The sequence below is a fragment of the Oculina patagonica genome, chromosome 12, assembly GCF_052425735.1.
Source record: "Oculina patagonica isolate OP01 chromosome 12, crgOcupat, whole genome shotgun sequence".
In the NCBI taxonomy this organism is placed as follows: Eukaryota; Metazoa; Cnidaria; class Anthozoa; order Scleractinia; family Oculinidae; genus Oculina; species Oculina patagonica.
The window spans coordinates 26,545,327-26,563,895 of NC_135769.1; the positions used below are offsets into that span (position 1 = coordinate 26,545,327).

Genomic DNA, 18,569 nt, shown 5'->3' on the forward strand with positions numbered 1-18,569 from the left:
GGGTGCCATTTTTGCCACTATTCCAGTTGGCAAGCTATTTAAACCGTCAAATATTTCTGTTCATATCTTTTCAGTGTGAAATTTAACAATAGGACATTATATTCCAGACTTGGGAAATATGATAGTTGCTGAATAGGAAAGAAATGGTTTGAATAGTCGGAGCGAAAATCGTTATGCCAACTAAACTCTCATGTCTGCTCAGACCTCCGTCGCGCCAAAGAAGATGATTCCCGTACGAAAAAAAAACGTAGCCTAGTGCATTTTGCGCACCATCGAACATCAACACTGGGCTCTGTACTGTTACTAGATAGAAACCCAAGCAGGATAATTTTAATTTTTTCAACGATCCATCTACGTTTCGCGTTTTATTAAGGGGGCTCACAGAGTAATTGCACCTGCTAGGAACAAACTATTTAGTGACAAGAATAAATTAACAAAAAACTGCTATGAATTACAGGGATAAGCCAAATTAGTTCGTTCAACTTAAAACTGTTAGGTTTGCAATCTTATATCAATATCCGAAACAGAATTTTTTGGGTTTTATCGTCGAAAACCTGGACCGGTAGCTGTTTCCATTCTGCTGTAAAGGTTTAAAGAACTTCCCGTTTATGGATTTTGTGTTGTGTTGTCTAAATTGAACACTAGCTCTTCACATATTTTGTTCACAGTTATTTTATGGCGTTTAAAAACAATACTTATAAAAAGGCATAGAGGTTTTAATATGGTTAAATTTCGTATGCGAAAAGCTTTTATAAATATTTAACTAGATTGGTTGGCAACGGTTTGTTATCCTTAGTTGGTTTTATCCATTTGTTGCTAAGGAAAAAATGATATATTTAAGTTCTGCACGGGATGTTCTGAAGGCGGGAAATCTGTTTACTGCCGAGGAAATGGGACTAAAAGCTAAACTTATAGCATTGCGTCTTTTACAGAAAAGAAAACCTATTGCATTTCTTGTCTCCGAGAGGCAAAATTTGTTTTCGTAACTTATGTTTCCCGCGCGGCTAAACTGGGAGATATCAGTTGCCTCCGCAACAATGTTTCTGCGACAATGTTTACAAGTTTAGCCAGGCCTTAAGACTTGATTAATTCCTTAACAACAGCGCAATTAAAATAATTCACAGAAGGGGAGCTACCGTAGACTAAACCTCCATGCCGCGGGCAAATAATTTGCGATCGGCATCACACAAATACTGACTAAGGTAAAATAAAACAAACTTGTTTAAACACCGGGTGCCATTTTCGCCACTATTCCAGTTGGCAAGCTATTTAAACCGTCAAATTTTTCTGTTCATATCTTTTCAGTGTGAAATTAAACTATAGGACATTATATTCCAAACTTGGGAAAATATGATACAGTTGCTGGACAGCAAAGAAATGGTTTGAATAATCGGAGCGAAAATCGTTATGCCAACTAAACTGACACGTACGTCCGCTCAGACCACGCGCCAAAAAAGATCATGCCCGTACTGAAAAAAAGAAGCCTAGTACTATTCTCACACCATCAAACATCAACACAGGGCTCTGCACTGTTACTAGATGTAAACCCAAGCAAGATTTTAATTGTTTTCGACTACCCTTTATTTTACGCGTTTTTCATCAAAGGGGTCGCACAGAGAAACTGCACTTGCCATGAACAAAATATTTAGTGGAGGGGGACAGGAGGCTGGGAGCCCGTAAGAAAAGGGAGGCCATCGGGAGAAGAGAGGGCGGGAAGCAGGATTCCAATAAATAAAAAAATAAAAAAAAAAATAAAATGTCTTTATTGCGCTTATTGAAATACATAACAAACGTTACATGAAAAAAATCGCGTAAATTATATTGAATTATTAAATAGCCAGATCATACTTAAACCTCAATCTATTAAAAAACTATTTTTTTATAAAACGTTCTGTATTAATCCTTGGTAATTGACTCACGTGTGATCTTAGCTCTCTCCTCCGCAGAGGCCTTTTTCGTGGAGAAGGCGAAAAAATACGGGGAGAGGAAATTTCCTTTCCCCTTCCCAGTGTGCCCCGCGCGCTTTCGTTTCGATTTTCTCCAGGCTCCGCGCGCTTACTTTTCACCTTTCCTCGTTCCTCTCCCTATTTCCCAGCCCGAAACACGAAAGAGACCTCTGCGGAGGAGAGAGTGATCTTAGCCTCTTGCATGACTCTTTGACTTCCGGCAAAAGGGCATACAATGGATGATCAACATTGCTCTTGATCTTGGTGAACAATCTGCGGTCACACTTTTCTAAAAGATCGTAAATATTAATTGACTCAGAAGTGTAACGTCGCTTATAGCACCTTTTTAGAAAGCATTGTATAGTCCGCCATATTGTCATTTTAACAACAACCTGAAGAAGATCAGTGAAACTGATCGAAACGTCGAATTTTAAATATTCTTAACCTCGGAAAAGATCCCGGAAAACAGTAAATAATTTTAATTGCATTGTATAGTGTTTAAATCAGCCTGCCTGGTTCCGTAGACTGGAAATGCGTACGTAATCTTTGTCAGAACATGTACAATAGCCTTGAAGAGATGATCTATCGCTACCTGCGTGTATCCATCTTTTCTTAGTGATCTTAAAATGTCAGACACTTGTTAGAGAAGTTCTCCAAGTATTCTCTTAACATGAGATGAAAACTTACAGTCGTTTTGTAGTATGACATCTAATAAAGTAAGACCGTCATTCTGCTCTATGCCACACAGAGGGGGGGGGGGGGGGGGAAATTAGTTGTTACACCTTTTTTTAGCCATACAGAGTTCTTTGCATTTGCTTGTGTTACAGCTCAAATTCCATTAACCTCCGTCCACTCAAAAAAGACATTAAGTGCCTTTTGTGATTCATCTACACTGTTCTTACCGGCGCACAGTCACAAGGATAGAAGTGTCGTCTGCATACTTAGTAAGATCACTATCGGGACAGTGCTGAGTGACGCCAAGATTGTTTAAGAACAGCTTAAACAAGTACAGGCGACTGACGCTTCCTTGAGTAGTACCGGGGTTGACATCCTTCCTAAGGTGACGGAAACCGAGAGGAATTGAAAAAAAATCCGCCAAATTTCGTAATATTTTGCACAAGAAATGGGACAAAGAGGAGGGAACCACCACGGAAAATAAGCCACAGAAATATGCCAACTTAGTTCGTTCAACTTAAGGAGAATAGGAGAATTTTTCAGGTTTTATTGTCGTGCCCTGGACCAGCAGTTGTTTACATTCCGCTGTAAAAGTTTAAATAATGACATCAAACTGAGATGACGTTTTATTTCGTGATTCTAAAATAGCTTTTCACTGGAAAAAACAAATATGGAACCCCACGATCAGTTATAACAATATTGGTCAACATTATCACGTTCTAAACATTATTCCGGAAAGAGCTTTTCGAAGTCAGTAGTAAAATTCCTACACTGTCGGATGGAGTCATAAAAGTTATAAATATACGAGTAAAGATATTGTTACCCGACTCTGTATATAGTTTTGAAAAGTTCGCAAAAGCACCTACAGTATTTCTCTCCAAGCCTATTATCAATATCATGCATCTGGAAACATTGTATGTAGTTCTTCTGTTAGATGTGGTGCTTTCTTTCTTCGGCATTTAATTACTGCTACCAAGATCTTTGTCAACTCTTTTTATTTATCGCCAAAAGACGCCTTTTAGACCATATCAGTAATTCCTAAGTTTCCCCTGCTAACGATTTTATTTTTGCACCGTAGGAAGCTGTTAAAATAGAAACTGCAGCCTTTAATTGGGCACGGAATAAGTTATAGTACATCTGCCGCTTTCCAGACTCAATACTTCAACACTTATTAGAGAAATATAGAACTCTACTAAGAAAACAAAAACACTCGAAAGGCCTGGCTAAACTAGGAAACAAGGCCGGGCTAAATTAGCGGGAAGCAAGGAAAACGTTTTGCTGTCCGGCTGGATAAACTAGGAAACAATGTTCCGGGAGCAAAGTGCATGCGCATAAACATTGATTCCATCCTGGCTAAACTGGGAAACATGCGCTTCCGAAGCGAAATTTGTGTCCGGGAAGCAAAAATGTTTTTTTAACTTGAAGCATAAACATTTTCTTGTCTCCGAGAGGCAAAATTTGTTTTCGTAACTTTCTCTTTCCCGCGCGGCTAAACTGGGAGATATTTGCCTCCGCAACAATGTTTCTGCGACAATGTTTACAAGTTTAGCCAGGCCTTAAGACTTGATTAATTTTTTTAACAACAGCGCAATTAAAATAATTCACAAAAGGGGAGCTACCGTAGACTAAACCTCCATGCCGCGGGCAAATAATTTGCGATCGGCATCACACAAATACTGACTAAGGTAAAATAAAACAAACTTGTTTAAACACCGGGTGCCATTTTCGCCACTATTCCAGTTGGCAAGCTATTTAAACCGTCAAATTTTTCTGTTCATATCTTTTCAGTGTGAAATTAAACTATAGGACATTATATTCCAAACTTGGGAAATATGATACAGTTGCTGAATAGGAAAGAAATGGTTTGAATAGTCGGAGCGAAAATCGTTATGCCAACTAAACTCTCATGTCTGCTCAGACCTCCGTCGCGCCAAAGAAGATGAAGCCCGTACTGGAAAAAAACGTAGCCTAGTGCATTTAGCCTGCGTTGCAGACGAACAAAAACACCGGGGTTTTGTTCGTCTGCAACGCAGGCTAAGTGCATTTTGCGCACCATCGAACATCAACACAGGGCTCTGTACTGTTACTAGATAGAAACCCAAGCAGGATAATTTTAATTTTTTCAACGATCCATCTACGTTTCGCGTTTTATTAAGGGGGCTCACAGAGTAATTGCACCTGCTAGGAACAAACTATTTAGTGACAAGAATAAATTAACAAAAAACTGCTATGAATTACAGGGATAAGCCAAATTAGTTCGTTCAACTTACAACTGTTAGGTTTGCAATCTTATATCAATATCCGAAACAGAATTTTTTGGGTTTTATCGTCGAAAACCTGGACCGGTAGCTGTTTCCATTATGCTGTAAAGGTTTAAAGAACTTCCCGTTTATGGATTTTGTGTTGTGTTGTCTAAATTGAACACTAGCTCTTCACATATTTTGTTCACAGTTATTTTATGGCGTTTAAAAACAATACTTATAAAAAGGCATAGAGGTTTTAATATGGTTAAATTTCGTATGCGAAAAGCTTTTATAAATATTAAACTAGATTGGTTGGCAACGGTTTGTTATCCTTAGTTGGTTTTATCCATTTGTTGCTAAGGAAAAAATGATATATTTAAGTTCTGCACGGGATGTTCTGAAGGCGGGAAATCTGTTTACTGCCGAGGAAATGGGACTAAAAGCTAAACTTATAGCATTGCGTATTTTACAGAAAAGAAAACCTATTGCATTTCTTGTCTCCGAGAGGCAAAATTTGTTTTCGTAACTTATGTTTCCCGCGCGGCTAAACTGGGAGATATTTGCCTCCGCAACAATGTTTCTGCGACAATGTTTACAAGTTTAGCCAGGCCTTAAGACTTGATTAATTCCTTAACAACAGCGCAATTAAAATAATTCACAGAAGGGGAGCTACCGTAGACTAAACCTCCATGCCGCGGGCAAATAATTTGCGATCGGCATCACACAAATACTGACTAAGGTAAAATAAAACAAACTTGTTTAAACACCGGGTGCCATTTTCGCCACTATTCCAGTTGGCAAGCTTTTTAAACCGTCAAATTTTTCTGTTCATATCTTTTCAGTGTGAAATTAAACTATAGGACATTATATTCCAAACTTGGGAAAATATGATACAGTTGCTGGACAGCAAAGAAATGGTTTGAATAATCGGAGCGAAAATCGTTATGCCAACTAAACTGACACGTACGTCTGCTCAGACCACGCGCCAAAAAAGATCATGCCCGTACTGAAAAAAAGAAGCCTAGTACTATTCTCACACCATCAAACATCAACACAGGGCTCTGCACTGTTACTAGATATAAACCCAAGCAAGATTTTAATTGTTTTCGACTACCCTTTATTTTACGCGTTTTTCATCAAAGGGGTCGCACAGAGAAACTGCACTTGCCATGAACAAAATATTTAGTGGAGGGGGACAGGAGGCTGGGAGCCCGTAAGAAAAGGGAAGCTATCGGGAGAAGAGAGGGCGGGAAGCAGGATTCCAATAAATAAAAAAATAAAAAAAAATAAAATGTCTTTATTGCGCTTATTGAAATACATAACAAACGTTACATGAAAAAAATCGCGTAAATTATATTGAATTATTAAATAGCCAGATCATACTTAAACCTCAATCTATTAAAAAACTATTTTTTTTAAAAAACGTTCTGTATTAATCCTTGGTAATTGACTCACGTGTGATCTTAGCTCTCTCCTCCGCAGAGGCCTTTTTCGTGGGGAAGGCGAAAAAATACGGGGAGAGGAAATTTCCTTTCCCCTTCCCAGTGTGCCCCGCGCGCTTTCGTTTCGATTTTCTCCAGGCTCCGCGCGCTTACTTTTCACCTTTCCCCGTTCCTCTCCCTATTTCCCAGCCCGAAACACGAAAGAGACCTCTGCGGAGGAGAGAGTGATCTTAGCCTCTTGCATGACTCTTTGACTTCCGGCAAAAGGGCATACAATGGATGGTCAACATTGCTCTTGATCTTGGTGAACAATCTGCGGTCACACTTTTCTAAAAGATCGTAAATATTAATTAACTCAGAAGTGTAACGTCGCTTATAGCTCCTTTTTAGAAAGCATTGTATAGTGTTTAAATCAGCCTGGCTGGTTCCGTAGACTGGAAGTGCGTACGTAATCTTTGTCAGAACAATAGCCTTGAAGAGATGATCTATCTCTACCTGCGTGTATCCATCTTTTCTTAGTGATCTTAAAATGTCAGACACTTGTTAGAGAAGTTCTCCAAGTATTCTCTTAACATGAGATGAAAACTTACAGTCGTTTTGTAGTATGACACCTAATAAAGTAAGACCGTCATTCTGCTCTATGCCACACAGAGGGGGGAAAATTAGTTGTTACACCTTTTTTTAGCCATACAGAGTTCTTTGCATTTGCTTGTGTTACAGCTCATTCCATTAACCTCCGTCCACTCAAAAAAGACATTAAGTGCCTTTTGTGATTCATCTACACTGTTCTTACGCACAGTCACAAGGATAGAAGTGTCGTCTGCATACTTAGTAAGATCACTATCGGGACAGTGCTGAGTGACGCCAAAATTGTTTAAGAACAGCTTAAACAAGTACAGGCGACTGACGCTTCCTTGAGTAGTACCGGGGTTGACATCCTTCCTAAGGTGACGGAAACCGAGAGGAATTGAAAAAAATCCGCCAAATTTCATAATATTTTGCACAAGAAATGGGACAAAGAGGAGGGAACCACCACGGAAAATAAGCCACAGAAATATGCCAACTTAGTTCGTTCAACTTAAGGAGAATATTTCAGGTTTTATTGTCGTGCCCTGGACCGGCAGTTGTTTACATTCCGCTGTAAAAGTTTAAATAATGACATCAAACTGAGATGACGTTTTATTTCGTGATTCTAAAATAGCTTTTCACTGGAAAAAACAAATATGGAACCCCACGATCAGTTATAACAATATTGGTCAACATTATCACGTTCTAAACATTATTCCGGAAAGAGCTTTTCGAAGTCAGTAGTAAAATTCCTACACTGTCGGATGGAGTCATAAAAGTTATTAATATACGAGTAAAGATATTGTTACCCGACTCTGTATATAGTTTTGTAAAGTTCGCAAAAGCACCTACAGTATTTCTCTCCAAGCCTATTATCAATATCATGCATCTGGAAACATTGTATGTAGTTCTTCTGTTAGATGTGGTGCTTTCTTTCTTCGGCATTTAATTACTGCTACCAAGATCTTGTCAACTCTTTTTATTTATCGCCAAAAGACGCCTTTTAGACCATATCAGTAATTCCTAAGTTTCCCCTGCTAACGATTTTATTTTTGCACCGTAGGAAGCTGTTAAAATAGAAACTGCAGCCTTAATTGGGCACGGAATAAGTTATAGTACATCTGCCGCTTTCCAGACTCAATACTTCAACACTTTTTAGAGAAATATAGAACTCTACTAAGAAAACAAAAACACTCGAAAGGCCTGCCTATACTAGGAAACAAGGCCGGGCTAAATTAACGGGAAGCAAGGAAAACGTTTTGCTGTCCGTCTCGATAAACTAGGAAACAATGTTCCGGGAGCAAAGTGCATGCGCATAAACATTGATTCCATCCTGGCTAAACTGCGAAACATGCGCTTCCGAAGCGAAATTTGTGTCCGTGAAGCAAAAATGTTTTTTAACTTGAGGCATAAACATTTTCTTGTCTCCGAGAGGCAAAATTTGTTTTCGTAACTTATGTTTCCCGCGCGGCTAAACTGGGAGATATTTGCCTCCGCAACAATGTTTCTGCGAAAATGTTTACAAGTTTAGCCAGGCCTTAAGACTTGATTAATTTTTTAACAACAGCGCAATTAAAATAATTCACAGAAGGGGAGCTACCGTAGACTAAACCTCCATGCCGCGGGCAAATAATTTGCGATCGGCATCACACAAATACTGACTAAGGTAAAATAAAACAAACTTGTTTAAACACCGGGTGCCATTTTCGCCACTATTCCAGTTGGCAAGCTATTTAAACCGTCAAATTTTTCTGTTCATATCTTTTCAGTGTGAAATTAAACTATAGGACATTATATTCCAAACTTGGGAAATATGATACAGTTGCTGAATAGGAAAGAAATGGTTTGAATAGTCGGAGCGAAAATCGTTATGCCAACTAAACTCTCATGTCTGCTCAGACCTCCGTCGCGCCAAAGAAGATGATGCCCGTACTGGAAAAAAACGTAGCCTAGTGCATTTTGCGCACCATCGAACATCAACACAGGGCTCTGTACTGTTACTAGATAGAAACCCAAGCAGGATAATTTTAATTTTTTCAACGATCTATCTACGTTTTTCGCGTTTTATTAAGGGGGCTCACAGAGTAATTGCACCTGCTAGGAACAAACTATTTAGTGACAAGAATAAATTAACAAAAAACTGCTATGAATTACAGGGATAAGCCAAATTAGTTCGTTCAACTTAAAACTGTTAGGTTTGCAATCTTATATCAATATCCGAAACAGAATTTTTGGGTTTTATCGTCGAAAACCTGGACCGGTAGCTGTTTCCATTCTGCTGTAAAAGTTTAAAGAACTTCCCGTTTATGGATTTTGTGTTGTGTTGTCTAAATTGAACACTAGCTTTTCACATATTTTGTTCACAGTTATTTTATGGCGTTTAAAAACAATACTTATAAAAAGGCATAGAAGTTTTAATATGGTTAAATTTCGTATGCGAAAAGCTTTTATAAATATTAAACTAGATTGGTTGGCAACGGTTTGTTATCCTTAGTTGGTTTTATCCATTTGTTGCTAAGGAAAAAATGATATAATTATGTTCTGCACGGGATGTTCTGAAGGCGGGAAATCTGTTTACTGCCGAGGAAACGGGACTAAAAGCTAAACTTATAGCATTGCGTCTTTTACAGAAAAGAAACCTATTGCATATCATTAGCCATTGACTACCAAACGCGCCAAAAGCCGACGCGTCGAAGGACCATGGTCTTTGTACCACTTGCGATGCCTTTACATTCAGCCGCAGAAAACTTTATTGATAATCCGAGCTAATAAAGTGGAAAAAGCTTTTAAAAGCATACCCAAGCTAGTATGATAGGATGAAGGGACCAAGACAATCTACGAACCTATCCTCGATAAAAAATAAACTTGGCCTTCTCTAGCATTGCATTGACACTTTCTGTTCTTCCAGGCGACTGAAATGTCAACAAACCCACAAAAGAAGGAGAGAGAAAAAGAACACGAAGAATGGCCTTGAACTTATTTTCCAACGTTATAGACGCCATTTATCCCAAACACCTGCTAATCCATTCTCACAAACGAACCACTGACGTCGGGTTGGACATCTGTCTGACCGCTGAATACAGAACTACGCTTCACCAGTGCTGTAGCTACCGTACCGCGTGGTCACGTGGAACCTACGTCTCTATTGTTTACTGCAGTGAAATCTCAGTTCAGTGAAAGTCAAGTGCGTTCTTAGCTTATCCATGGTGCTTTACATGCATTTATCCATGGTGCTTTACGCCGACATGAACCGATCGTGCGCACAAACCGAGGCCTCACAAATGAACCCTAGCTCTACCCTTGACCGCGGTCAAACTTTTCAGGTAGTTTTTCTTTCTATTTCAGAGAATTTTGTTCATATTGGGTGGAAGTATGAGCAAGGATAGAAAATAGTTGCTGAGTGTAAGCATATTCCACTACCCAAATAAACATGTATTTTTACTTTTTAAATGCTCTGCATCCGACTGACCAAATTGCTTTTAGAAATGTCGCCGACAAATCTGCAATTCCCAGTTTTTAAACACTTAGAACTTTTTTTAGTAGGGTTCCAAAATATTTAGAAAACCATCAGAATACTGGTAAAAGTATTGAACTTTGAACAGTGAAAATAAGAACCTTATCTTTGAAGTACTTTTTTGTTTGTTTGTTGTTGTGGTTTTGTAAATTACTATAGTTTGACCGCGGTCGAGTTCTGATGGACAGCTCTACCCTAGCTAGCAGGCTCTCCGCGCGGGAAATGGATCCCACTTCTCACCTGACTCGTCCCCAGTCGTCCCTTTTGACATCGTTTTTTCGGGAAAAAGGGCGAGAGTCGTGGGGGACTGGGACAAATCCAGCGTCACTAGACTCTTTGTGGCTCCACATAGTTATTCTCCATACAGTATCATACATTTCTTTTAATTATTAATGAGAATTTACTGGTACATAATATGCCATTTGATTATTTTTGATAAAGAAGCCTTTTGAGAATTTTTTAACAAGCAGATTTATGGTGTAAGGGAATAGACGCCCATTAATAAGATACTCCGTTGCTAAGAAACCAAGCTAAAACCAGCCAACGAGACATTTCGGACAAAATAAAACACTCTTTTGAGGAAATTTTCGCTGATGATAGATGCATAGCATTAAACTTCTGCTTATCAGTAGTGAGAAAGCAAATACAACAATAACTGCGGTAAAAGCGACTTTATTTCTACAAAGCATCGATAACATATGCCTTACGTTGTTTTCTAAACAGGCTTGAGCTGTTTTATTTCCTGTACGTTGATAATCCACGAAAGTTAAATAAAACCGAGCTTGGACAAACATACTACAAAAAACAATCAAACTACTAGTCTTTATTTTTTTGTCGTCTTACGATTTCATTATCAATATACGCGAAATCACGGACTTAAATAAATAAGTGTTCTATTCAGGCAAAAAGCGAAATTGATTTAAATGCTGTCTAACATGCACGCTGGCGTGCTGATGCTACAAATATGAAACAGATGTATACTGCTTCAAACTGCTGCTTATCAGTAATGAGAAAGCAAATACAACAATATATATATATATATATATATATATATATAACTGCGGGGAAAGTGACTTTATTTCTACTAAGCGTCGATAACATATGCCTGCACGTTGTTTCAAGTTTTCTAAGCAGCCCTGAGCTGTTTAATTGAATTAAATTTTAACTTTCTTGGATTGATAATCCAAGAAAGTTAAAGAAAAACAGTCAAATTACTTTTTGTCACGTCTCACGATTTCATTATCAATTCACGCGAAATCACGGACTTTAATACTTAAACTGTAACATGTTCTATTCAGGCAAAAAGCGGAATTAATTTAAATGCTGTCTAATTTTTCACGCTGCTGACACTACAAATCTGTCAAAAACACAGAGTTTGAGGTATTTTTTGATTTGACGAAGGATGATCTTCTTTGCCAAGTGCTTAACGAACAAAGACTTTCCAGAAATCACCAGAAGACACACCAACGTTAACGTCATCGCATTCCCATCTTGAGCCGCCTGGAGACAAACGCCAGTAATAGAAGTAAGGAACAAAAGCAGCGTGATTGTACAACCTATCTTCATCCCTCTGGGCGCCCCATTTGCCAATGTTACCATACCACTTGTTGCACTGTCCAGCTAAAAATGAGTTGTCATTCTCCATCTTAACAAAGGAGCCACAGGCGGCGGGCCGGACATCCGTCTGACCGCTGAAGTACTGGACTACAGCTTCACCAGTGCTGTTAGTGACCGTGGTCACGTGGAACGTACGTCCCTGTTGTTTACTGCAGTGGAATCTCAGTTGAGTGAAAGGCAAGTGTGTTCTCAGCTCATTCATGGCACTCTTCGTCAGAAACGTCTTGTTGTTGTGATAGTTGCTGATTCCACGGTATGACGTCTCTACTGACAACTGTGGAGAGGATGGGCTGTCAATCACAAGCTTGGAGACAAGAAGCCAGCCACCTGAAATAAGACAAGGTTTAGTAATTATGTTGTCAAACAAACGCAACTAGGAAAGTAACATAAGCGCTTTTATCGCGAAAAGAAAGAACATCAGTTTGTAAAAAATTGTACGTAGAAGTGCAAAATAAAGCCAGAAAATACTCTACGTCTCATTTTATGACAGAGGATGCTCGAGTAAATCCACAAAATTTTACGACGGAGGTTATTTAATTTTGTGGAGGCCAAAGATTTAATAACTGATAGCCTGTTTTTGGTATATTCCTTTTTAGGTTGAGGTTGAACAATTTACATTCATAACATAATTCTTAACTTACCTCCGTCAGTTGTCATGTCACAGAAGACCTTTAAAGGGTTTCCATTCTTCTCAGGGTCGATCCAGTACTCCCCGTCTCCTTTGGAGTCTCCAGAGTTCCGTATGTCCTTGCAGGAATCAGCAGGCTGATGGGAATACAAACCTCTTATAGCTACAAAAGAAAATAAAATGTAGTGTTTTTAAATTTATTACGCCCAACGCGAAGCGCCCACCTCCCATTCCCCTTAGAGGACAGTAATCTCGTAGACATATAAGGTAATCATTGTAAAAGCCCGCTTTGGTAGATGAAATATTGTACTGTAGGGGGGCACCTTTTCCAATCAATTCAAATTGCGTTGTCGCGCTAAGTAAGATAGTGGAAGGACAAATTTTCACTGCTCACGTTCTTCACAGTTTTTTCCCTTGTATCCCGGATGACACTGCTTATTCGTTGTTTGTTCATTCCGCTCACCTGCAAAAAATAGAACGAGTTTTTTAAAATAATTTAAAACTAAAACTCAACTTAAACACGCTCTTTAGTGGAATCTCGTTAACAGAAACTTAGATGGGCGATCTTTCTGAAAGTAAATTTTGGCAGATAAAGCATTCACAATAGTTGGACTCCTTTTGCAATCAATTCAAATTGCGTGATCAAACTAAATGAAACAGTGCAAGAACAAATTTTCACTACTCACGTTCTTCACAGTTTTTCCCCTTGTATCCCGGATGACACTGCCCACTCTTTGTTTGTTCATTCCGCTCACCTGCGACATCCATGCATGAGACCTGGATGGGTTTCAATGTAATATCAAGGAAAGAAAACTATTCGCTATACACTTACATTTGTTGGTTACATCAATTAATTAAGGAAACATTTTTAGTTTGTTTATTCTCGTATCCTATTTAGTTCACAATTTATCAATATCATAGAGATATTTGGCATTGCAAACGGAATAACACCTTTTTAACCAACCCTTGCTCGATATAGCTTTTTTCCTGGCGAACAGCAGCTAAAACTTTAAACTAAATTGGAAAATGTTAATGTGCGCTTTTTTAACCAACCTGAATAGAGCCATAGTATGTAGATCCTTTCTTCCATTTAAAATGTCCTGGCTTCATCTGTCGGGTTTTGTTGTTCAGCTCGCAAAAGCGTCGTTTTGCATTGTTGCCATCGGGGTGAACGTTGAACGATTTGCAACTGTTATTTCCGAGGCACTTTTGATAACATTCAAACTCGTCAACAACAGCAGCCTTGCTCATGACGTGACCAACTAAGGCATGGTCTAAAAGGACAAAGAAAATGAAAGTTTTATTAATGCAAACAGACTGAATACAAGGAAGGCAGGGCGTGGAAGTTTGCAAATGTTTACTTACCGACTTGAGTTTCAAAAACGCTTCCACAAAAGTCTGTGTTCGCCATCACAAATAAGATTACAAGGAGAATGTTGAGAGTCACAATGGCCAACTGAATAAGCCACATACCAGCCATTTGGTTGTAGTGTGTCGTTAAAGCGTCAGAATATGGCAGTTAAAAACACTATCTAAAAACGAGACGGAACGCATCCATCAGTCCGATCCTCCTTTGTCTATTTGAGCCGCAGAGCGGATGAACTTTTATGCCAAGTCGTGTTCATTTATAATTAATAGTTATCACATTTGGCTATAATTCAATTAACTTGGGCTTTCTTTAACTTTATAATAGTTTCAGTATAATGGGCTTTTGAGTCTTCAACTCTATTCATGTTCCTGCGACTGACAGCTACAATCTTTGACAAAAGTAGTTGACACATTAACTTCGCTCTGCGGTTTTTATGACAAATTTAACACTAGTTTTTAAATTTCATGACTGTCTGCTAAAATACCCCCTCCCCCCCATCCAATGTTGTAAAATGGTAGCAAAGGACTTCTGGAAACAAACTACAACATTGATTGGGGGGAAGGGGGTTGGAAAGGTGGGGCAAAAGGATGGAATTGGTCCATATAACAAAAAATAAGGGCGTAAATTAACAATGGGTCAACACTTTTGTCAATGATTGTCTGAGGTGCAAAACGGAATATATCTTAAGAACAGTGCGTAATGATTAATCGGTTATAACATAAATTTATTTCAACCATCTGTTGTTTTCAATTGTCCAATCGGCATTGATGCTGTATCAATTGGTTTCTAATTACAGGCCATTAACGAATTTGACGATAACGCAATCAAAGGGTCAAAAATGGAATAAATTGAGGCAAAATGTTTACCGCTGCTAATATTGATGAAGAAACTCCTGCATTTACCTGCTTATTTCCGATGTGAAAATGGTTTAAAAAGAAGAAAATTATGTTGAACTAATGACACGTTTTCTAGCTTTTGGCATATAGCATAGAGGTGTCTGAAGACATTTAACTGCGGGGAGGTCACGCACGCAAATCATCGTTCGAGACGACCAAAGAAATATAAAGCCCGCGTTAACTGCCCATTTCATTTCCAAATGCCAGTTTATGGAATAATGAAAGAAATTTCACCGTTAGGCAAATAACTGCTATGTCAAAGTAACAATGCGCTTATGCAATGTAATATACCTTGTGACATATCCAACGCAGTTAGATAAAGCGTGACAAGTGCGCGTGACAGCTCCAATTGTTGTTGTTTCTTGTTTTATTGACGCTTGTTTTAAGCATTTCTTAAAAATGAAAAGCTAACTTAAGATACGGAAGTCTTCATTGTCTCTTTTTCTACTATAAACAGGCTTCAGCAAGGCCAAAAGGTGTCTACCTTTTGAAAATCCACGGTTAACCACGGTTAACCACGGTTAACCATCAGTAAACAAAGAACATTCCTGATCCTTTCTAGACTGATGGTTAACCGTGGTTAACCGTGGTTAATCGTTCAAATTTACACATTTTCGCCAATTGTGTGGCCAAGAAACATTCTAGCGATATATTTTTGACAAAAAGTCGTTTATCTCTGATTTTCTTAGGGAATTTCAGCGACAAATAGGAGTATTTCCTAGCCTCACGATATGGTAGATCTTGTTAAACATTAATCTCAACCACCCAGGAATTTGGTTTCGCGCTCTGGAGAACGAGTATTGCTGCTTTTTCTTAAAATTAGCCGGCTGCTTTGTAACAATGAAACGAACATAGTTAACTGGAGTATCACTGCAGAGGCCTCGCTTAACACTTTTAAACAACAAAATGGATAATACGACCCTAGATAGTCACGCGCTAAGAACCACGCACGGGATCTGAACCCGTTTTGTCTTTGTTTTCTCAACTGAAGACATTATTTTTTACTTCAAATAATCAAAACTACCCTCATGCCACACATTTAGCGCGCTTTCTAGAAAAAATCCTGTTAGAGCTAAGATAGGTAACGGGTATCCTTTCTTTTCACTCAAATAGACCTCAGACAATCTTTGACAAAAGTAGTTGACACATTAACTTCGCTCTGCGGTTTTTATGACAAATTTAACACTAGTTTTTAAATTTCATGACTGTCTGCTAAAATACCCCCCTCCCCCCCATCCAATGTTGTAAAATGGTAGCAAAGGACTTCTGGAAACAAACTACAACATTGATTGGGGGGAAGGGGGTTGGAAAGGTGGGGCAAAAGGATGGAATTGGTCCATATAACAAAAAATAAGGGCGTAAATTAACAATGGGTCAACACTTTTGTCAATGATTGTCTGAGGTGCAAAACGGAATATATCTTAAGAACAGTGCGTAATGATTAATCGGTTATAACATAAATTTATTTCAACCATCTGTTGTTTTCAATTGTCCAATCGGCATTGATGCTGTATCAATTGGTTTCTAATTACAGGCCATTAACGAATTTGACGATAACGCAATCAAAGGGTCAAAAATGGAATAAATTGAGGCAAAATGTTTACCGCTGCTAATATTGATGAAGAAACTCCTGCATTTACCTGCTTATTTCCGATGTGAAAATGGTTTAAAAAGAAGAAAATTATGTTGAACTAATGACACGTTTTCTAGCTTTTGGCATATAGCATAGAGGTGTCTGAAGACATTTAACTGCGGGGAGGTCACGCACGCAAATCATCGTTCGAGACGACCAAAGAAATATAAAGCCCGCGTTAACTGCCCATTTCATTTCCAAATGCCAGTTTATGGAATAATGAAAGAAATTTCACCGTTAGGCAAATAACTGCTATGTCAAAGTAACAATGCGCTTATGCAATGTAATATACCTTGTGACATATCCAACGCAGTTAGATAAAGCGTGACAAGTGCGCGTGACAGCTCCAATTGTTGTTGTTTCTTGTTTTATTGACGCTTGTTTTAAGCATTTCTTAAAAATGAAAAGCTAACTTAAGATACGGAAGTCTTCATTGTCTCTTTTTCTACTATAAACAGGCTTCAGCAAGGCCAAAAGGTGTCTACCTTTTGAAAATCCACGGTTAACCACGGTTAACCACGGTTAACCATCAGTAAACAAAGAACATTCCTGATCCTTTCTAGACTGATGGTTAACCGTGGTTAACCGTGGTTAATCGTTCAAATTTACACATTTTCGCCAATTGTGTGGCCAAGAAACATTCTAGCGATATATTTTTGACAAAAAGTCGTTTATCTCTGATTTTCTTAGGGAATTTCAGCGACAAATAGGAGTATTTCCTAGCCTCACGATATGGTAGATCTTGTTAAACATTAATCTCAACCACCCAGGAATTTGGTTTCGCGCTCTGGAGAACGAGTATTGCTGCTTTTTCTTAAAATTAGCCGGCTGCTTTGTAACAATGAAACGAACATAGTTAACTGGAGTATCACTGCAGAGGCCTCGCTTAACACTTTTAAACAACAAAATGGATAATACGACCCTAGATAGTCACGCGCTAAGAACCACGCACGGGATCTGAACCCGTTTTGTCTTTGTTTTCTCAACTGAAGACATTATTTTTTACTTCAAATAATCAAAACTACCCTCATGCCACACATTTAGCGCGCTTTCTAGAAAAAATCCTGTTAGAGCTAAGATAGGTAACGGGTATCCTTTCTTTTCACTCAAATAGACCTCAGACAATCTTTGACAAAAGTAGTTGACACATTAACTTCGCTCTGCGGTTTTTATGACAAATTTAACACTAGTTTTTAAATTTCATGACTGTCTGCTAAAATACCCCCCTCCCCCCCATCCAATGTTGTAAAATGGTAGCAAAGGACTTCTGGAAACAAACTACAACATTGATTGGGGGGAAGGGGGTTGGAAAGGTGGGGCAAAAGGATGGAATTGGTCCATATAACAAAAAATAAGGGCGTAAATTAACAATGGGTCAACACTTTTGTCAATGATTGTCTGAGGTGCAAAACGGAATATATCTTAAGAACAGTGCGTAATGATTAATCGGTTATAACATAAATTTATTTCAACCATCTGTTGTTTTCAATTGTCCAATCGGCATTGATGCTGTATCAATTGGTTTCTAATTACAGGCCATTAACGAATTTGACGATAACGCAATCAAAGGGTCAAAAATGGAATAAATTGAGGCAAAATGTTTACCGCTGCTAATATTGATGAAGAAACTCCTGCATTTACCTGCTTATTTCCGATGTGAAAATGGTTTAAAAAGAAGAAAATTATGTTGAACTAATGACACGTTTTCTAGCTTTTGGCATATAGCATAGAGGTGTCTGAAGACATTTAACTGCGGGGAGGTCACGCACGCAAATCATCGTTCGAGACGACCAAAGAAATATAAAGCCCGCGTTAACTGCCCATTTCATTTCCAAATGCCAGTTTATGGAATAATGAAAGAAATTTCACCGTTAGGCAAATAACTGCTATGTCAAAGTAACAATGCGCTTATGCAATGTAATATACCTTGTGACATATCCAACGCAGTTAGATAAAGCGTGACAAGTGCGCGTGACAGCTCCAATTGTTGTTGTTTCTTGTTTTATTGACGCTTGTTTTAAGCATTTCTTAAAAATGAA

General features: G+C 38.5%; 1 protein-coding gene across 2 annotated transcripts; it reads right to left on the reverse strand.

The window, feature by feature from the left end:
• Positions 1 to 11,049: 11,049 nt before the first annotated feature.
• LOC144631266 (uncharacterized) lies at positions 11,050 to 14,379 on the reverse strand. Of its 2 annotated transcripts, XM_078489657.1 has the most exons (6): positions 13,998 to 14,379; positions 13,686 to 13,906; positions 13,319 to 13,409; positions 13,027 to 13,095; positions 12,646 to 12,795; positions 11,050 to 12,331 (listed from the first exon to the last, which is right to left on the reverse strand). In XM_078489657.1, exons 1-6 carry the CDS (start codon positions 14,110 to 14,112, stop codon positions 11,811 to 11,813), a joined length of 1,167 nt encoding a protein of 388 aa, XP_078345783.1. In that variant the 5' UTR covers positions 14,113 to 14,379; the 3' UTR covers positions 11,050 to 11,810. The 2 variants fall into 2 exon arrangements, with proteins under 2 accessions (XP_078345783.1, XP_078345784.1); XM_078489658.1 differs by lacking the exon at positions 13,027 to 13,095 and having other exon boundaries at positions 13,686 to 14,035.
• Positions 14,380 to 18,569: the final 4,190 nt, after the last annotated feature.

Bases quoted from the DNA above. Each gene is read 5' to 3' on its own strand.
- LOC144631266 (XM_078489657.1), bottom strand. From the start codon at position 14,112: ATGGCTGGTATGTGGCTTATTCAGTTGGCCATTGTGACTCTCAACATT. The intron at 13,907-13,997 runs GTAAGTAAACAT...TTGTCCTTTTAG, and splicing joins CGTTTTTGAAACTCAAGTCG to ACCATGCCTTAGTTGGTCAC. The intron at 13,096-13,318 runs GTGAGTAGTGAA...TATTTTTTGCAG, and splicing joins GGGGAAAAACTGTGAAGAAC to GTGAGCGGAATGAACAAACA.